Consider the following 14,276-nt stretch of genomic DNA (forward strand, 5'->3'; position numbering starts at 1 on the left):
CCTTGCCTTTAGATTAGATGTCAGGTGTCTTTGGTCTACTTCAATCTGTACCAAGTCCTCATTTTTTCTTGACTTTTGCAGCCTTGGCACTTTTGAAGATTACAGGCTAGTTTTGTACAATATCCCTCATTCTAAGTTTTGTCTGATACTACTTCTTGATTAGATTCAGGTTATGCATCTTTGGGAGGAATGTTACAGAAATGATGCCATGTTCTTATTGCATCCTGTCATGAGTTAGTAACTTTAATTTGTCCTTTTTCTGATGGTCTTTACTTTAGATCACTGAATAAGTGGTGTCTGCCAGTCTTATCCACAGTAAAGCTATCCTTTTTTGGTTTATAATTTTGTGGGAAAGTAGTTTCAGAGTACTACCTTGTTTTTCATCAAACTTCCAACTTATATCTATATGGACTCATGATTTGCTACTTTGTTCAGTGGGTTAAAATCTATTGTTACCATTACTGTGATGCTCACAGTTTTTCTTGATTTGGCCAGGGGAAGACCATTCTAGGTGACTTCTGTCCTTTTGACATGTCCCATCATTATTTGAGTAATTTCTTACTCCCTTCCATGAGATATAACAGACTTATGGTTTCCCTGCCCTAGCTCAAGAAAAAGCCATTTTTTTTTTTTTAACGTGCCCTGTTTTTTTTAAATGGAGGATGGTATTTAGAAGCCAAGATTTGTGTGCTAGTGAGCAACTGCTGTTGGTGTGTGTGTGTGTTGCTTATATATATCTGTATTTATTTCTATATGTATATTGAAAACCATGAGTTCACACTTACGCTTTCATTTCTGATCCCATGGGGTTCATTTTTCTTTTCTCCCTTCCTATAAAACAGTAACGGTGAGAAGCCTGATTCCTATATTCTTAATGTATTTGGTTCCCTATACTAGGTCATCTTCTCATCTTCTCATGAATTCTTTCTTTACTCTGCTCAGGCTCCCGACACCCTGCTCCAAGCAAGGATATCCTCACCTGCTTGCACCCGAACACCCTATTATGGGCCAATGCAACCCAGCCATACCCTTTGTCAAAATGTCTACCTTGTTCACTTTACCCAGTTACTTTAGGAATTAATTGTTGGGGAAGAGGCTTTTTTCTTCTAATTGGCTTCTCTTCTTGACATTTAGAAAAAAAAAATACTTTGAATAAACAGTAAATTTAACTCTCCTGTTCATAGTTTTATAAATTTTTTAAAAAATATTTATGTATTTTGAGCATGAGCGAGAACCAGCAGGGGAGGGGCAGAGAGGGAGACAGAAGCCTGAGCAGGTCCATACTGTTAGCGCAGAGCCCAATACAGGGTTCGAATTTACAAACTGTGAGATGATGACCTGTGCTGAAATCAAGAGTTAGATGCTTAACTGAGTGAGCCAGGTGCCCCCATAGTTTTGTGAATTTTTAACATATTGATTCTGTTCATAAGTTTTGTGAATTTTAACATGTAGAGGTATGTGTAAGCACCTCATAAATTAGGAGATTGAACTCTATGCCCCACATTGGGCTCAAACTCATGACGCTGAGATCAAGTAGACCCATGCTTTACTGACTGAGCCAGACATGCACCCCAAGAGGTTAGTTTAATCAGCACAAAAACAATGCTCTTCTTTGTAGTCATACCCCACTCCTAGCCTCAGACCCTGGCAACCACTGATTAAGACTGTCTCTAGTTTTGTCTTTTCAAGAATGTTACAGCAATGGAATCATACATAATACTAAAAAAAAAACCACCCAGCTTTATTGAAAAATAATCCACATAGTATACATTTCACCCATTAAAAGTATGTAATTCAATGGTCTTTAGTCATCTATTCAGCCATTACTATAGTCAGTTTTCATTTTCATCACCTCAAAACTCATTCCTTTTCGCTATCAACTCTCTCCCTTGACAGAACCCCCAGCCAAGCAACCACTGAATAATCTGCTTTCTATCTCATAAATTTCTCTTTTTTGGACATTTCATATACATGGAATCATAATATGTGGTCTTTTGTTACTGGCTTCTTTCACTTGACATAATGTTTTAGTTGTTTATCCGTGTTCTAGTACGTCAGTATTTCAATCTTTCTTTATGGCTGAATAATATATATTATTCAGCTGAATAATCCGTTGTATAACTGCCACACATTTATCCATTTGTCAGTTGATGGACATTTGGGAGGTTTTTACCTTTAGGCTATTATTAGTAATAATAGCCAAAACATTCAAGTTCAAGTTTTTATGTGCGTGTATATTTTCATTTCTTACCTAGAAATTCTATAGAAATTATGTCTGATCATTTGAGGAATTTCTGGATTGTTTTCCAAAGTTGCTACACCATTTACATTCCTACCAAATATCTCCACATCTTTGCCAACACTTTTTATACAATTTTTGTTTTTTATTTTAGTCATCCTAGTGGATATGAACTGGTATCACACTGTGGTTTTTTGTGTTTCCCTAATGACTAATAATGTTGAGCATCTTTTCTTGTGCTTATTGGCCATTTATATATCTTCCTTGGAGAAATGTTTATTCAGATCCTTTGCCCATTTTTAATTGGATTATCTTAAGAGTTCTTTATATATTCTGTATGCAGTCTCTTATATTATTTGTATGTATTTTGTTCTATTGTGTAGTTTTTTCACTTTCTTGATGGTGTCTTTTAAAGTGTGAATGTTTTTAATTTTGATGTATTCTAATTCATCATGCTTTTGGCATCGTGTCTAATAACCCTTTGTGCACTCCTAGGTTATGAAGATTCTTTTCCAGTGTTTTCTTCTAAAAGTTTTATTGTATGTTTTACATTTAGATCTGTCACTTGTTATTTTTTTTTTTTGTATAAGCTGTGAAATCTAGTTCATATTTTTGCATGTGGATGTCCAATTGTTTCAGAATAATATATTGAGAAGGCATTTCATTCTTCATTAAATTGTTTTTGCACTTTTGTCAAAAATTAGTTGATATTTATATGGGTCTGTTTTTGGTCTTCCTATTGTATTCTATTGATCTTTGTCTGTCCCTTCACAAATACCACACTACCTTAATAATTGTAATTTTGTGATAAGTCTTAAAATTGGGTAGAAGATTCCTTAAATTTAATCCTTTTTTAAAATTGTTTTGGCTGTTTTAACTTCCTTTGCCTTTCTGTATAAAGTTTAGAATCAGCTAGTCTATATCTACAAAAAAGTCCTGCTAGGGTTTTCATTGGAATAGCATAAGTCTTCAATCTATGAATGTGGGACATCTCTCCATTTAGGATCTCTTTGATTTCAATCATGAGCATTTTGTGATTTTCAGCTTGTAAAGCATTTATATCTTTTGTTAGATTTATTCCTAAATGTTCATTTTGTGGAGCTGTTGTAAATGATACATTTTTTGAAATTTCAGTTTCCAATTGCACATAAGTAGTGTATAGAAATGTTGATTTTGTTTGTTGACCTTGCATCCTGTAACCTTGCTAACCTTGCTAAACTTATTTCTAGGGGTTTTTTGTTATGAATTCCTGGGATTTTCTTCATAAACCAAACAGGAGGTTTTATTCAATCAGTACTACTTCATAAGTCTATTTGTTCTTGCCCTATTGCACTTGCTATAAGAATAGAAGTGGTGGAAGTGGCCATCCCTGTCCTGTTTGGGTTTCAAATTTTGATTTAATTTTCAAATTTTGAACCTGCTTGTATTTTCCCACATCCCAAACTTGGTCATGGTATGTTACTGCAGTTTATGTATCTGGATTGTTTGTTGAAGATTTTTGTGTCTGTTCATCTGGGATACTGGTCAGTAGTTTTGGTTTTTGTATTATCTTTATCTTGGTTTGCTACCAGGGTAATGCTAGCCTTATAAAATGAGTTGGGAAGTTATTCTTATACTTCCTAGAAGAGATTTGTAGAATTTGTTTTGCCTTCTTTCAGTGTTTTATGGGATTTTCCAGTAAGATTTTAAACAACAAATTCAGTTTTTTTTTTTTTTTTTTAATTGTTCTAGGTAATCTTTGCACCCAGCATGGGGCTCAAACTCATGACCCCAACCAAGATCAAGAGTCACATGCTCTACCAACTGAGCCAGCCAGGCACTTGAATTCATTTTTTGTTTTTAATTTTTAATTTTTTTTAATGTTCATTTATTTTTGAGAGAGAGAGAGGGAGAAAGAGAGAGAGCACGAGTGGGGAGGGAGCGAGAGGGAGACAAAATCCAAAGCAGGCTCCAGGCTCTCTGAGCTGTCTGCACAGAGCCGGATGCAGGGCTCAAACTCAAAACTATGAGATCATGACCTGAGCCAAAGTCAGACGCTTAACCAACTGAGCCACCCAAGTTTGAATTCAGTTTTTAAAAACAGCTTACTCAGGTTATCTAGTTTTAGTTTACATTATTTTAGTTTAGATCTGGTAGTTTGTGTCTTTCAAAGAACTGATTCATATAACTCAATGTGCATAGTTGTTTGTGTTAGGTCCTGAGTGTCCTTTTAACATAGTGGTACCTCTTTCAGGCCTGAGATTGGTCATTTATGTCTTTTTTGTCAGTCTTGCTAGAGACTCGTCAATTTTATTGCTTTATTCAAAGAACTTGTTTTTGGTTTTGTTGATATTCCTTATTGTTTTCAATTTCATTGATTTTTTTTTTTTTTAGCCCCTCCTTTTTTTATGACCATTTTCCATCTGCTTGCTTTGGGTTTATTCTGCTCTTTTTCTAGTTTCTTTCTGTGGAAGGTTATTGAGACCTTTTTTTTTTTTCTTAATAAAAGTAATTTGAATGTGAATTACTCTAAGCACTAGTATAGCTACATTTCATACATTTTGATATTTTCATTGGGTTCAAAATATTTTACTCCCTTTAGACTTCCCCTTAGAGCCATGAATTATTGAGAAGTCTGTTGGTTTCCAGGTGTTCGTAGATTTTCCTGTTACTGTTATTAATTCCTAGTTTATGATCAGAGAACATAGTCTGTAATTTTAGTTATTTTAAACTTCTTAAGGGTTGTTTTGTGACCCAGGATATGGTTTTGGTGAATGTTCCATGTCTATTTGAAAACAATACTTAATCTGCTATTATAGGATAAAGTTTTTTATGTCAGGGATTCAGTTAGTTGTTGGTATTACTCAGTTTTTGTATATTCTTGCTGATTTCCTAGTAGTTCTATAGATTACTGGTAAGTGTTTAAGTCTCCAGATATAGTTGAAGCTTTGTCCATTTCTCTTTTCAATGCTGTTTTGGCTTCTTGTATTTTAAGTTCTAATGTCAGGTGCACACAAAGATTTTATTCCTGATTTTAATTGCTCCAAAATCTATTTTGTCAAATTGATACAAAAAATTGGTATATCTGTTTTTATTCATTCATTCATTCATTCATTCATTCATTATTTTACGGATTCTCTACCCCCAGTGTGGGACTGAGACTCATGACCCCAAGATCAAGAGTTGCATGCTGTACTGAGTGAGCCAGATGCCCTCCTCCCCGCCCTAAATTGACATCTGTAAATCAAGCTTATTTGGCTTATGTTTACTCATTTTGGTTTATGAAAATTACAGGTTTTAAACTTAGTAAGCCATAACACATCTTATAAAAATCATTTTATTAGTAAAAATAGGAAAAGCAAATTCCATAGTATTATTTTCTGATCATGATGGTGGCACTGAAGTTCATGTGGCCAGAAAATAGTTTCAGTTGTAAAGTACACAATTTCATAAGTCCATGTAATTGTCCATTTTGGGAGGTAATGTGCAGTGGTTAAGAGCACGGCCTTTGCCTGGATTTAAATCCTCATTCCCAAATATCAGATATGTGACCTTGGGCTAATTGCTCACCTTTTGTGTGGCTCCAGTTCATTTGTAAATTGGGATACTCTCATTTAATTTGGAGGAATTGAGATGATTCATATGAAACATGACAGTAGTACCTGACAGTAGAAAACTATCATTGCTAATCACAAATGTTAGATCTAGCAATGTCTGTTTTTATATTTTTAAGTAAGTACTGTGCCCAACATGGGGTTTCAACTTAAGACCCAGAGATCAAGAGTCACATGCTCTACAGACAGAGCCAGCTAGGCCCCCCAGAAATGTGTTTTTAGATAGTATGTTACATAATTTGAAATACATAAGGTTCATGTGCCCTTTTGAAAACTAACACTGAAAAGAGGGGTTATTAAGTATGTCTAAGCTAAGTGCAAAAGGAACTTTCCTTTATAACAGTTTTTGTATCAGTAACTCCTTGCAATGTTCACATTGTCTTCTTAATTAACCTAATTGCTTCAAAATCCTGTTGTTTCAGTTCAAATTACCAATTGATCTAAGCAGGCTAACACAGCACCTGGTTGTTAATCTGTCATTACCAAGCACATTGCTGGAATGCCCTTTAAAGTAAGACAGTTTGTACAGAACTTCAAGTGGGCTGAATATAAGGGTGAATTTGTACTGAGGATATCCACAGTAGTCCTGAATCTACATGAGAGAAGTAACCAATGTTGCATAACCACCACCTGTTTAATGCATATTAAAACATATTTGTCCTAATCTTGTGTCTTCTAAAAAGCCATTAGCAAGTAAAGCAACAATTAGGTTAAAGCCATACTATTAATTGAGATTTTGTTCCTGCTACTGTGCATCTTACTTTCCTGCTAAATTTAAATTTACTGAGTGGAGATAGCTTTTTATTGTGGTTCTGGCATCACATTGCCAAAATAGTTAAACCAGAAGAGAAACAAACACAAACTACCCAGCAAAGGAATGCATGTCAGTAACTTTATTGAAAGATAAATCCCTTAGTACCAAAACATAATGGTAGTTGGTTAGGCTGCCTTTGCCAACTCAGAATTAATCACTGATGAGGTCAGATTATTGAAATGATGAGCCTTTTGGGAAAACTGAGGTTATCCACAAAACACAGTTTACAAAACTATAAGATATATTATGGTTCTTTGGTTTATTTTCCAGGCACATTTACCCATAACATGTCAAATTTGGGTAGAGCCATTCTGGATGGACTCAGGGTACTACTCACTGCACTGCGTAACTGTTTACAACACTTAATGCCATAGATCTCCTTATAGACTTAATAGAAAATCCTGAATACTACCTTAGCAACTTCATAATTATGAAGACATCTCTTACCTTTTTAATGACTTCCTTTAGGCACAAGAGGGACAATTAGTGAAAGTATATTCTCTTCCTTTTAAAATTCTAAATCAGCAGTTCTTTTTTTAAATGTTTATTTTTGAGAGAGAGTGCGAGCATTGGAGGGGCAGAGAGAGAGGGGGACAGAGGACCCAAAGCAGGCTCTGCACTGACAGCAGAGGGCACAATGCAGGGCTCATGAACTGTGAGATCATGACCTAAGCCAAAGTTGGATGCTTAACCGAATGAGCCAACCAGTACCCCCTGGAATAGCAGTTGTTATAAAAACAGCCCTTAGTAGAAGCTTACGGAGTGTTAAATCAAGTTTTTGGAGTGAAGTTGATTTATTTTGAATTACACAATTAAACCAGTTTTTCTTGATGGGATTAGACGGAGGCAGTAGATATTGTGTAAGTTTTGTCATGGATACAAATATTACCTGTTTTTTAGAAAAAATATTAAAGATAACTTAATATGCCAAAATGACTAGGTCTGTAGTTTTGCTTTTATAAAATGCCCTCAAATTTAAATGTGATTTCCAAGTAGCAATAAAGTCCACATCTCTGGATTATCTGTTTGCACTACAGGTACCAAGAAACCATTTTCACTGCCTAAAACAGTAACCCTTATTATGCCTTAAAAGTGCATTTGTGAATTGTTGGTTTTGACGTATATCTCATAATTTAGAATTTAATTAGGTTACCACTTTTAATACCACCTAAATACAATATACTGACCCAATCTACAAAGTTGGATCAATGTTTGAAATGAAGATTCACAGTTAACCTTCCCAGGCCTGTTATTAACATTTCACATTTATACTCTTAGCTTTGATTTATATGCCTCACAGATGAATTCAAATTTAATTATAATTCCACTACAACATGTTAATTAGGTAGTTTTCCCAAATCTGAAAACATCAATGCTAATCTCGTTGTGATGTTTTGAGGCTTCACAGCTTAAATCCATTATAACATTATGGAATCCATAGCTCAGGATTGTGGAGAAAGGCTTCAGAGGAGTATTGTCATTGTAACAATCCTATTTAAACAAAAAATCAAGTTATTAGAAGTCTGCAAAATATAAATATTATTAACTATTAAAAATCAACTGTTCAATTGAAGATTTATAATCATGTCATATGTAGATGTGTTAATATTTAGTTTGAATAGGAAAAAGTGAAATCACCACTCAGGTAAATTTAGATGGCACCAATGTGTATCGTATCAGTGACAAGGTTTACATTTTTTATGCATATAACTATTTTCCAGTGTTCTAACTGCTATAGCAATGGTATACAACTACAGCACTGAGACACCCTGGCAATTTGCAGATACCCAGTGTGGAGACCATCTGCCATAACTTACTTTAAGAATAACATCCAAGTTCATACTGATTTTGTTTATAAGTCAATAGTCTCAAATTACTTCATTTATGGTTGAAACTTTTGGTCCTGTTGTCCTACTCAGGCTTGTGTTAACTTTAAATGTGCAAGAACTTGAGTCTACATAAAGCAAAATAGGTGAAAAATACTGTCTTAGTGCTTCTTTTAAAATTCAGCTTATTAAGGTGATTTTCTATGCTGCTAATTTAATGAAGTGGCCAATGTACATATCAATGATTGGATAAATTCCTTACTCTCAGGGCATTCTATTTTAAATGTAGTTAGTACATGCCCTCAAATATTAGCTAACTAGATCAGTGAAGTCATTTTCTCCATTGCTATTTTAATTCCATTGTTTATTTTGAAAATAATTCAGATTTTAATTCCTAACTCTAGAATAAAACTGTAGCGTTAGAAGATTTTCTCTGTATGGAGAGTAACTATGAACCAAATTTACCAATTAAGGGACCATTTCAGGAATTGTTGGAAGGTGGGTTATTCTGTAGTAACTATGTTTCAATTGCCGTGCTGTACGTCCAGAAACAATCCATTTCAACTTTTGAACATTTGGTTTGGAACACTTGTTTGATGAATATTCAGTTAAACACTTGGATACAAGCTCTTGCCAGAAGGTCAAATCTCTGCCACTTATCTGTACATAAAAAAAAAAAAATTATCAGTCAATAAAAAAGTCCTATAGTATTTAACTATAGCAATAATTGTCATCTTCCTAACATGTGTCTTTCCTTGTCAAATAAATCTGAGGATAAGCTACTTACGTTTCAAACAGACACATGACATCTCATTTTACTTCAGGAGATAGTACAAGTGGTTTAGTTTCTTTTACAGCTGTTAACACCATTTAGGCTATGACCTTGACATACCTTGGAATGTGTCTGAAGACATTCTATTCCTTCTGTTAACTCTACACACTTCTGTGCTTGGATCTCCAGTGCAATGATAGACAATGCCAACACAGAAGGCTAAAAGATAAAATTTAAAGTAAGTATTGAATAGAAAATATGTATATAAGTAGGTTTAATCTTTATATAAAATATTTACCTTTGCTTTAGAAAATATGATCCTGCAGTGGCATGCCTTAAGCTGAGCTTCTAGTCTTTCAAAATTAAGGCTATTCTTCCTTTAAAAAGAAAATGAGATTAATTTTATATAGAAAATTTAAATGTAGTCACAAGATATTTTTAGAACACTGAAGTCATTTTAAAGTAAAGTTTATGCACACTTACCACAGAAAATAAATTATTTGAAGAATTCCTTCAATGGCATTAACTTCTTAAAGATGTCATAAATGAATTTTAAATAATTGGTTCCCCCTTCTTGAAAAATGTATTATGCCACAACTATCCAGTTTTTTAATCTATTTCTACACCTACTAAAGTTCTTTTTCCATAAATCTGTTAGATGCTTACTTACTAGGTTCTATGAGTTAACTAGTCTATAAATGGAAAATATAATTTAAAAATGTAAACATGTCCTTTAATCCTAAGAATTGGCCTTCACAGACTTCAAGAAGCTGTTGACAGCTTCTGCTGGATAGTGAAGTGAAAGTGCTGAAGGTGTCATTTTGTTTAGTTTTTTTCCCCCTCATTTTACTTATTTTCATTAGAATTATCCCAAGATACTGATTATTTGCAACATCCAGAACACCATTTTGATTTCCAAATCTTTGGGCAAAACAAAGGTCACATACCTTTCAACTGGCAAGTTCTCTTGAATAAGTGAATAGTAGAGTTGCAGAAATTGAAAGGCAGTAGTAGCTTTGACTTTCCAACACACTTTCTCCAATACAATCTTTTCCATTCTCATCAAGTCTGAAACTGTGAACCTATACTGGCTTATTCGGATCAAGTCAGTTGCCAATGGGACATTCCTTTCCTCTTCTATTGATTTTACAGCCAGATAGAAGCAGCTCAGCCCAACACACCCAAGGTGTTTGGGCTGTACCTAAAAAGACAGTAAGCCCATTTCTTTAGCTTATTTCAATTAAACCATAAAGGATAATATAGAACTCAGACCCATCATTATGACAATGTATCCTTGAGGTTTATTTTTCAACTGTGAAGGACCTAACAATATCCAATCATACTTCAACTGCAGCCGGTCAATGCTATGTACCCACTTGGAACCAATTTTGGAGAAAGTGGACTAAGTTTCAGTGTAATGTTTGGATTTAGCCCATATGAAACTTTTTTTTTTCCCCTTTGTAACTCACTGTAGAACTGTCAGCACTGTGTTCTAGTTGGGCCAAATAAATTAACTGGTCAAAGGCTTCTGTGAGGACTGAAACACCTTTACAGCTTATGCACAAAATTTCTTTCTAGGATGATGTGTTTTTCCAGGCTGTTTTCTTTATGTAATATGTAAAATAGTTTTTAAATACTTTAGCACACACTGTTTATTCTGCTTCTAAAGCTTTACCCACTCCCAGTCTTTTATTTATTCTTTCCAGAATACCTACAATGTAACAGTGTCAAGCTTCTATCCATCCTAAATTCCAGCTTAAACTAAACTTTAAGAAGCTTGTACCAGTGTTTGTACCCTTCTTTTCTTGGAACCCCTCTAACATATTTATTCCTCTTTAGATGTTTAATTTTATTATACTTTGCATTGTATAATAGTTATTGGCACAAACATCCTCACATAAGATAATATTTTTAAGGGACAGATGTGTATTATTAATCTGTGCAACATTTATAGATTCAAAGGTAGTGTCCAAAGAATAGTTTAATTAGTCTGTCTGAGCAAGTTTTTTGAACCATCCAATTCAGCAAACACTGAGTTCTTTCTGTATATGATGTGTTGTGAAGGACTAAAAGATGAGTGTCATTCAAATGGCTGTATCATCTCATTCACTAATGACCATGGGCACAGAGAAGGCAGATATATTTTTAACAGTTAAGCAAGCTCTGAAAGTTACATGGATGTCCACTTATCCAGTATAGGGAAATAATTACATAAATGTTCCTCCTTCAGAAGATACTGTCTTCCCTACTGTGTGCAAACTGATGTTGGAAATGGCAATTATAAGCAAGATCTGAATAGGTCTAGGGCTAAAACAATTAGAACTTTATATATGACTAGAAATTAAGATACTCTATTGACCAGGTGGTTCACAGCATCAAAAAAACAAAAACAACAAAAACAGCAAAAAACCTCTCTCTTAAGTAGGCTTCACGCCCAGCATGGAGCCCAGCTTGGGGCATGAACTCCTGACCCTGAGATCAAGCCCTGAGTTGAGATCAAGAGTCGGACGCTTAACCTACCGAGGCACCCCAGTGCCCCAAACCTCTAATTCTTAACCACAATCTAGCATTCGGCCTCTAACAAATTTCTTTAAATTTAAAAACAACAGTAAATAAATGAAAATGCCCAACCAAAAATTTTTAAAAAACAACAGCCACCTCTCATACTGGCAGAGTCTGCAATTATTTGTTATTAGGTTGTTTTTCAATGTCAGAAGTTAAATCTAATGATGCATTCCTCTTGATTCTAAGGAAGAGTACTCATCAATGCTGTAGCACACAGAATCATCACAACGTTTTGGCTACTTGATGAATATAAAAAGGTCAAGTTTATGAATACCAGCCCAAAGCTAGCTATTCCATCTCCAAAACACACTGAGCAAAATTAAGAAATACTCTGTGTAATGTAGCTTTAAACATACCTTCATTTTGGACAGGAATCTGTCCAGTAAATTCACAGCTAGAGAAAATGTCTCCGTGTCGAAGCCAAAGAACTGAGTTAGACTAAGAAGATCTTTTACTTCAAAGTCCCTTAGCCTTGCAGTCATTCTGAGGCCATTATCGTGTGCAGATTCGATTAGTCTCAAGCCGCAGACCTTTGGCTGACATCTCGACTCCTGTTCCAACAGGGCATTCAGCTGGTGTAGCAGTTTCTGAGAGTCAGTTGTTGTCAGTACCTCTATCATCTATATATAGAACAAGGCACAGAAAGGAGTGTTAAGAAAAGCCCTTCCTGCCTTCAACAGAAAGCCAAGCAGTTTTTACTCAAGTCTCCCCTCCCCCAAAGCTGCTAGTGAAATCTAAGTCCTTGCAAAGTGCCATCTGTTACCCCCAACCCCATCCCACCAGTTGGTCACATCCCAAATTGTGAGTTTTCTACAGGGTGGGAGCTGTGCCTTAAAAAATGTGCAAACCTTCAAGAAATTCTTGTTCAAGCCATTCACTGTCAAGAAAGAACTATTAATATCGATGCTGCAAGAGTGAAATTAGATGGTAGTATGTATTCTGCTACATATTAGCAACAAGAACTGTTAATGTTAATTTTACTTAATCTCTAGTGCCTCATCTGTAAAGCGGGTATGACTATTATTACCTACCTCACAGGCTTGTGTGGAAAAATGAAATCACCTAGGTATAGTGCTTAGCACCTATAGTAAGTACCTAGTAAACACGGACAATAATAACTTATTTCTACCTCTGTAAAACGAGGTAACAATATTGGTCTCTGAATGGCTATTAAGATGATTCACCTAGAGTTTTGCACAGTGCGTAACACACAGCGCTCAATAATTGATAACTGTTATTGGTGTCAGGAAAGGAAGCTTAAAGGGTGCTATGGGAACACGTAGTGAGGGCAGGAGGCTAATTTAGTTGCAAAATGAATTTAGGAGTTTCATTAATTTAAAAGCCGGTATTCCACAGCTACTATGTCCTGGCCACAACTAAGCCCCGGATACAGGGCTCCTCCCATACACCAACTGAAAGACAGGGAGGCAGGGGGATCTTTAAAGTGGGGCGACGGACGCAGATGAGGAACCACTAACTTTATGGGTCCAGCTCTTTTAGCCCTGGGCTGGTCCCTGGGGCCTAGCCAACCTGGCGTTAACACTTCTCAGGAGGTCGGGTCTGGCCCCGCCCCTCCAAGCTCGAACTAGCCTGGACTTGTTGCTTACAGCAGCGGGAGAGTTAACTGAGAAAAAGGGCGCGGGCCGAACTTACCCCTCACCCTACGCCCCCAACCCTGCTACCTAGCTGCACCACGAAGTCAACCCCGAAGTCCCAGCTCACCTTGACCGCGACTGCGGCTCCTCGGTGGTAACCTCCCTCCCCGGGCCTGCTCTCACCTCACCCCAGGATATCAGATCCGACAAGCCCACGAGGCGAGAGGACTCGCGGGTAAGAGGTGAGTGGCCCGGGGAGGGGGAGCCGTCCTGGGTGGAGGTCTCCGCAGCGCCGCCCAGACGACACTGCCCACCACAGAGTCAGCGCCGAGCCGAAGGGGCCGCGCCTGACTGCCGGGGTAATATATTGGAGGGCGGGGCTTTCCCGAGTCGGGAGGGGGAGGGGGAAATTTTCGCCCCTGATTGGTGTAGTTCCTTTGATGGATGGCCCCAGCGGTCCAAAGAGGGCTGGTCTGTGGAGGAAGAAGTCTAGCCAATCAGCACACAGTTTCCATCAGAGTCAACTTCTCCGGCCCTTGAGACCACGCCCTACTTCCTCTAAGCGTCTCTCATTGGAGAATTTTCTAAAGCGTCTTCAATGAAGGGGAGGTCGAACTAAATGCTGCACGCCCCCTGTCCCGGGTAAGGTGTCCTCTGGCAACCGGATTGACCAGGACATCCTTCCAGAGTGTACTGGGAGTTTTTGTTTCCTGTGGTTTAGTAAAGTGGTTCGGCCTTCTCTTTTTAAAATTACAGTGGCTAGTTACAAAACACAAAGTAAAGCCTTGATTTTTCATTACAGATGGAGAGTTGGTGTATTTTCTATGGGGTGGTGTATTAAATTTCATAGGTTTCTTCTTGTGAGCTTTGGA

General features: G+C 36.6%; 1 protein-coding gene across 1 annotated transcript; it reads right to left on the reverse strand.

Moving 5' to 3' along the window:
* Positions 1-7,406: 7,406 nt before the first annotated feature.
* CCNG1 (cyclin G1) lies at positions 7,407-13,755 on the reverse strand. The gene is made up of 7 exons (XM_007077632.3): positions 13,532-13,755; positions 12,166-12,429; positions 10,192-10,445; positions 9,543-9,621; positions 9,365-9,463; positions 8,938-9,132; positions 7,407-8,137 (listed from the first exon to the last, which is right to left on the reverse strand). Exons 2-6 carry the CDS (start codon positions 12,427-12,429, stop codon positions 8,941-8,943), a joined length of 888 nt encoding a protein of 295 aa, XP_007077694.1. The 5' UTR covers positions 13,532-13,755; the 3' UTR covers positions 7,407-8,137; positions 8,938-8,940.
* Between the last annotated feature and the right edge of the window lie 521 nt (positions 13,756-14,276).

This window comes from Panthera tigris, chromosome A1 (assembly GCF_018350195.1).
Source record: "Panthera tigris isolate Pti1 chromosome A1, P.tigris_Pti1_mat1.1, whole genome shotgun sequence".
NCBI classification, from domain to species: Eukaryota; Metazoa; Chordata; class Mammalia; order Carnivora; family Felidae; genus Panthera; species Panthera tigris.

What these genes read in the sequence shown, in the direction of transcription:
- CCNG1 (XM_007077632.3), bottom strand. Translation starts at nt 12,429, where the DNA reads ATGATAGAGGTACTGACAACAACTGACTCTCAGAAACTGCTACACCAG. An exon ending in GAGAACTTGCCAGTTGAAAG is followed by an intron (nt 9,622 to 10,191) that starts GTATGTGACCTT and finishes TTCTTTTTAAAG; the next exon opens with GAAGAATAGCCTTAATTTTG. An exon ending in GTCTTCAGACACATTCCAAG is followed by an intron (nt 9,133 to 9,364) that starts GTATGTCAAGGT and finishes TTTTATGTACAG; the next exon opens with ATAAGTGGCAGAGATTTGAC.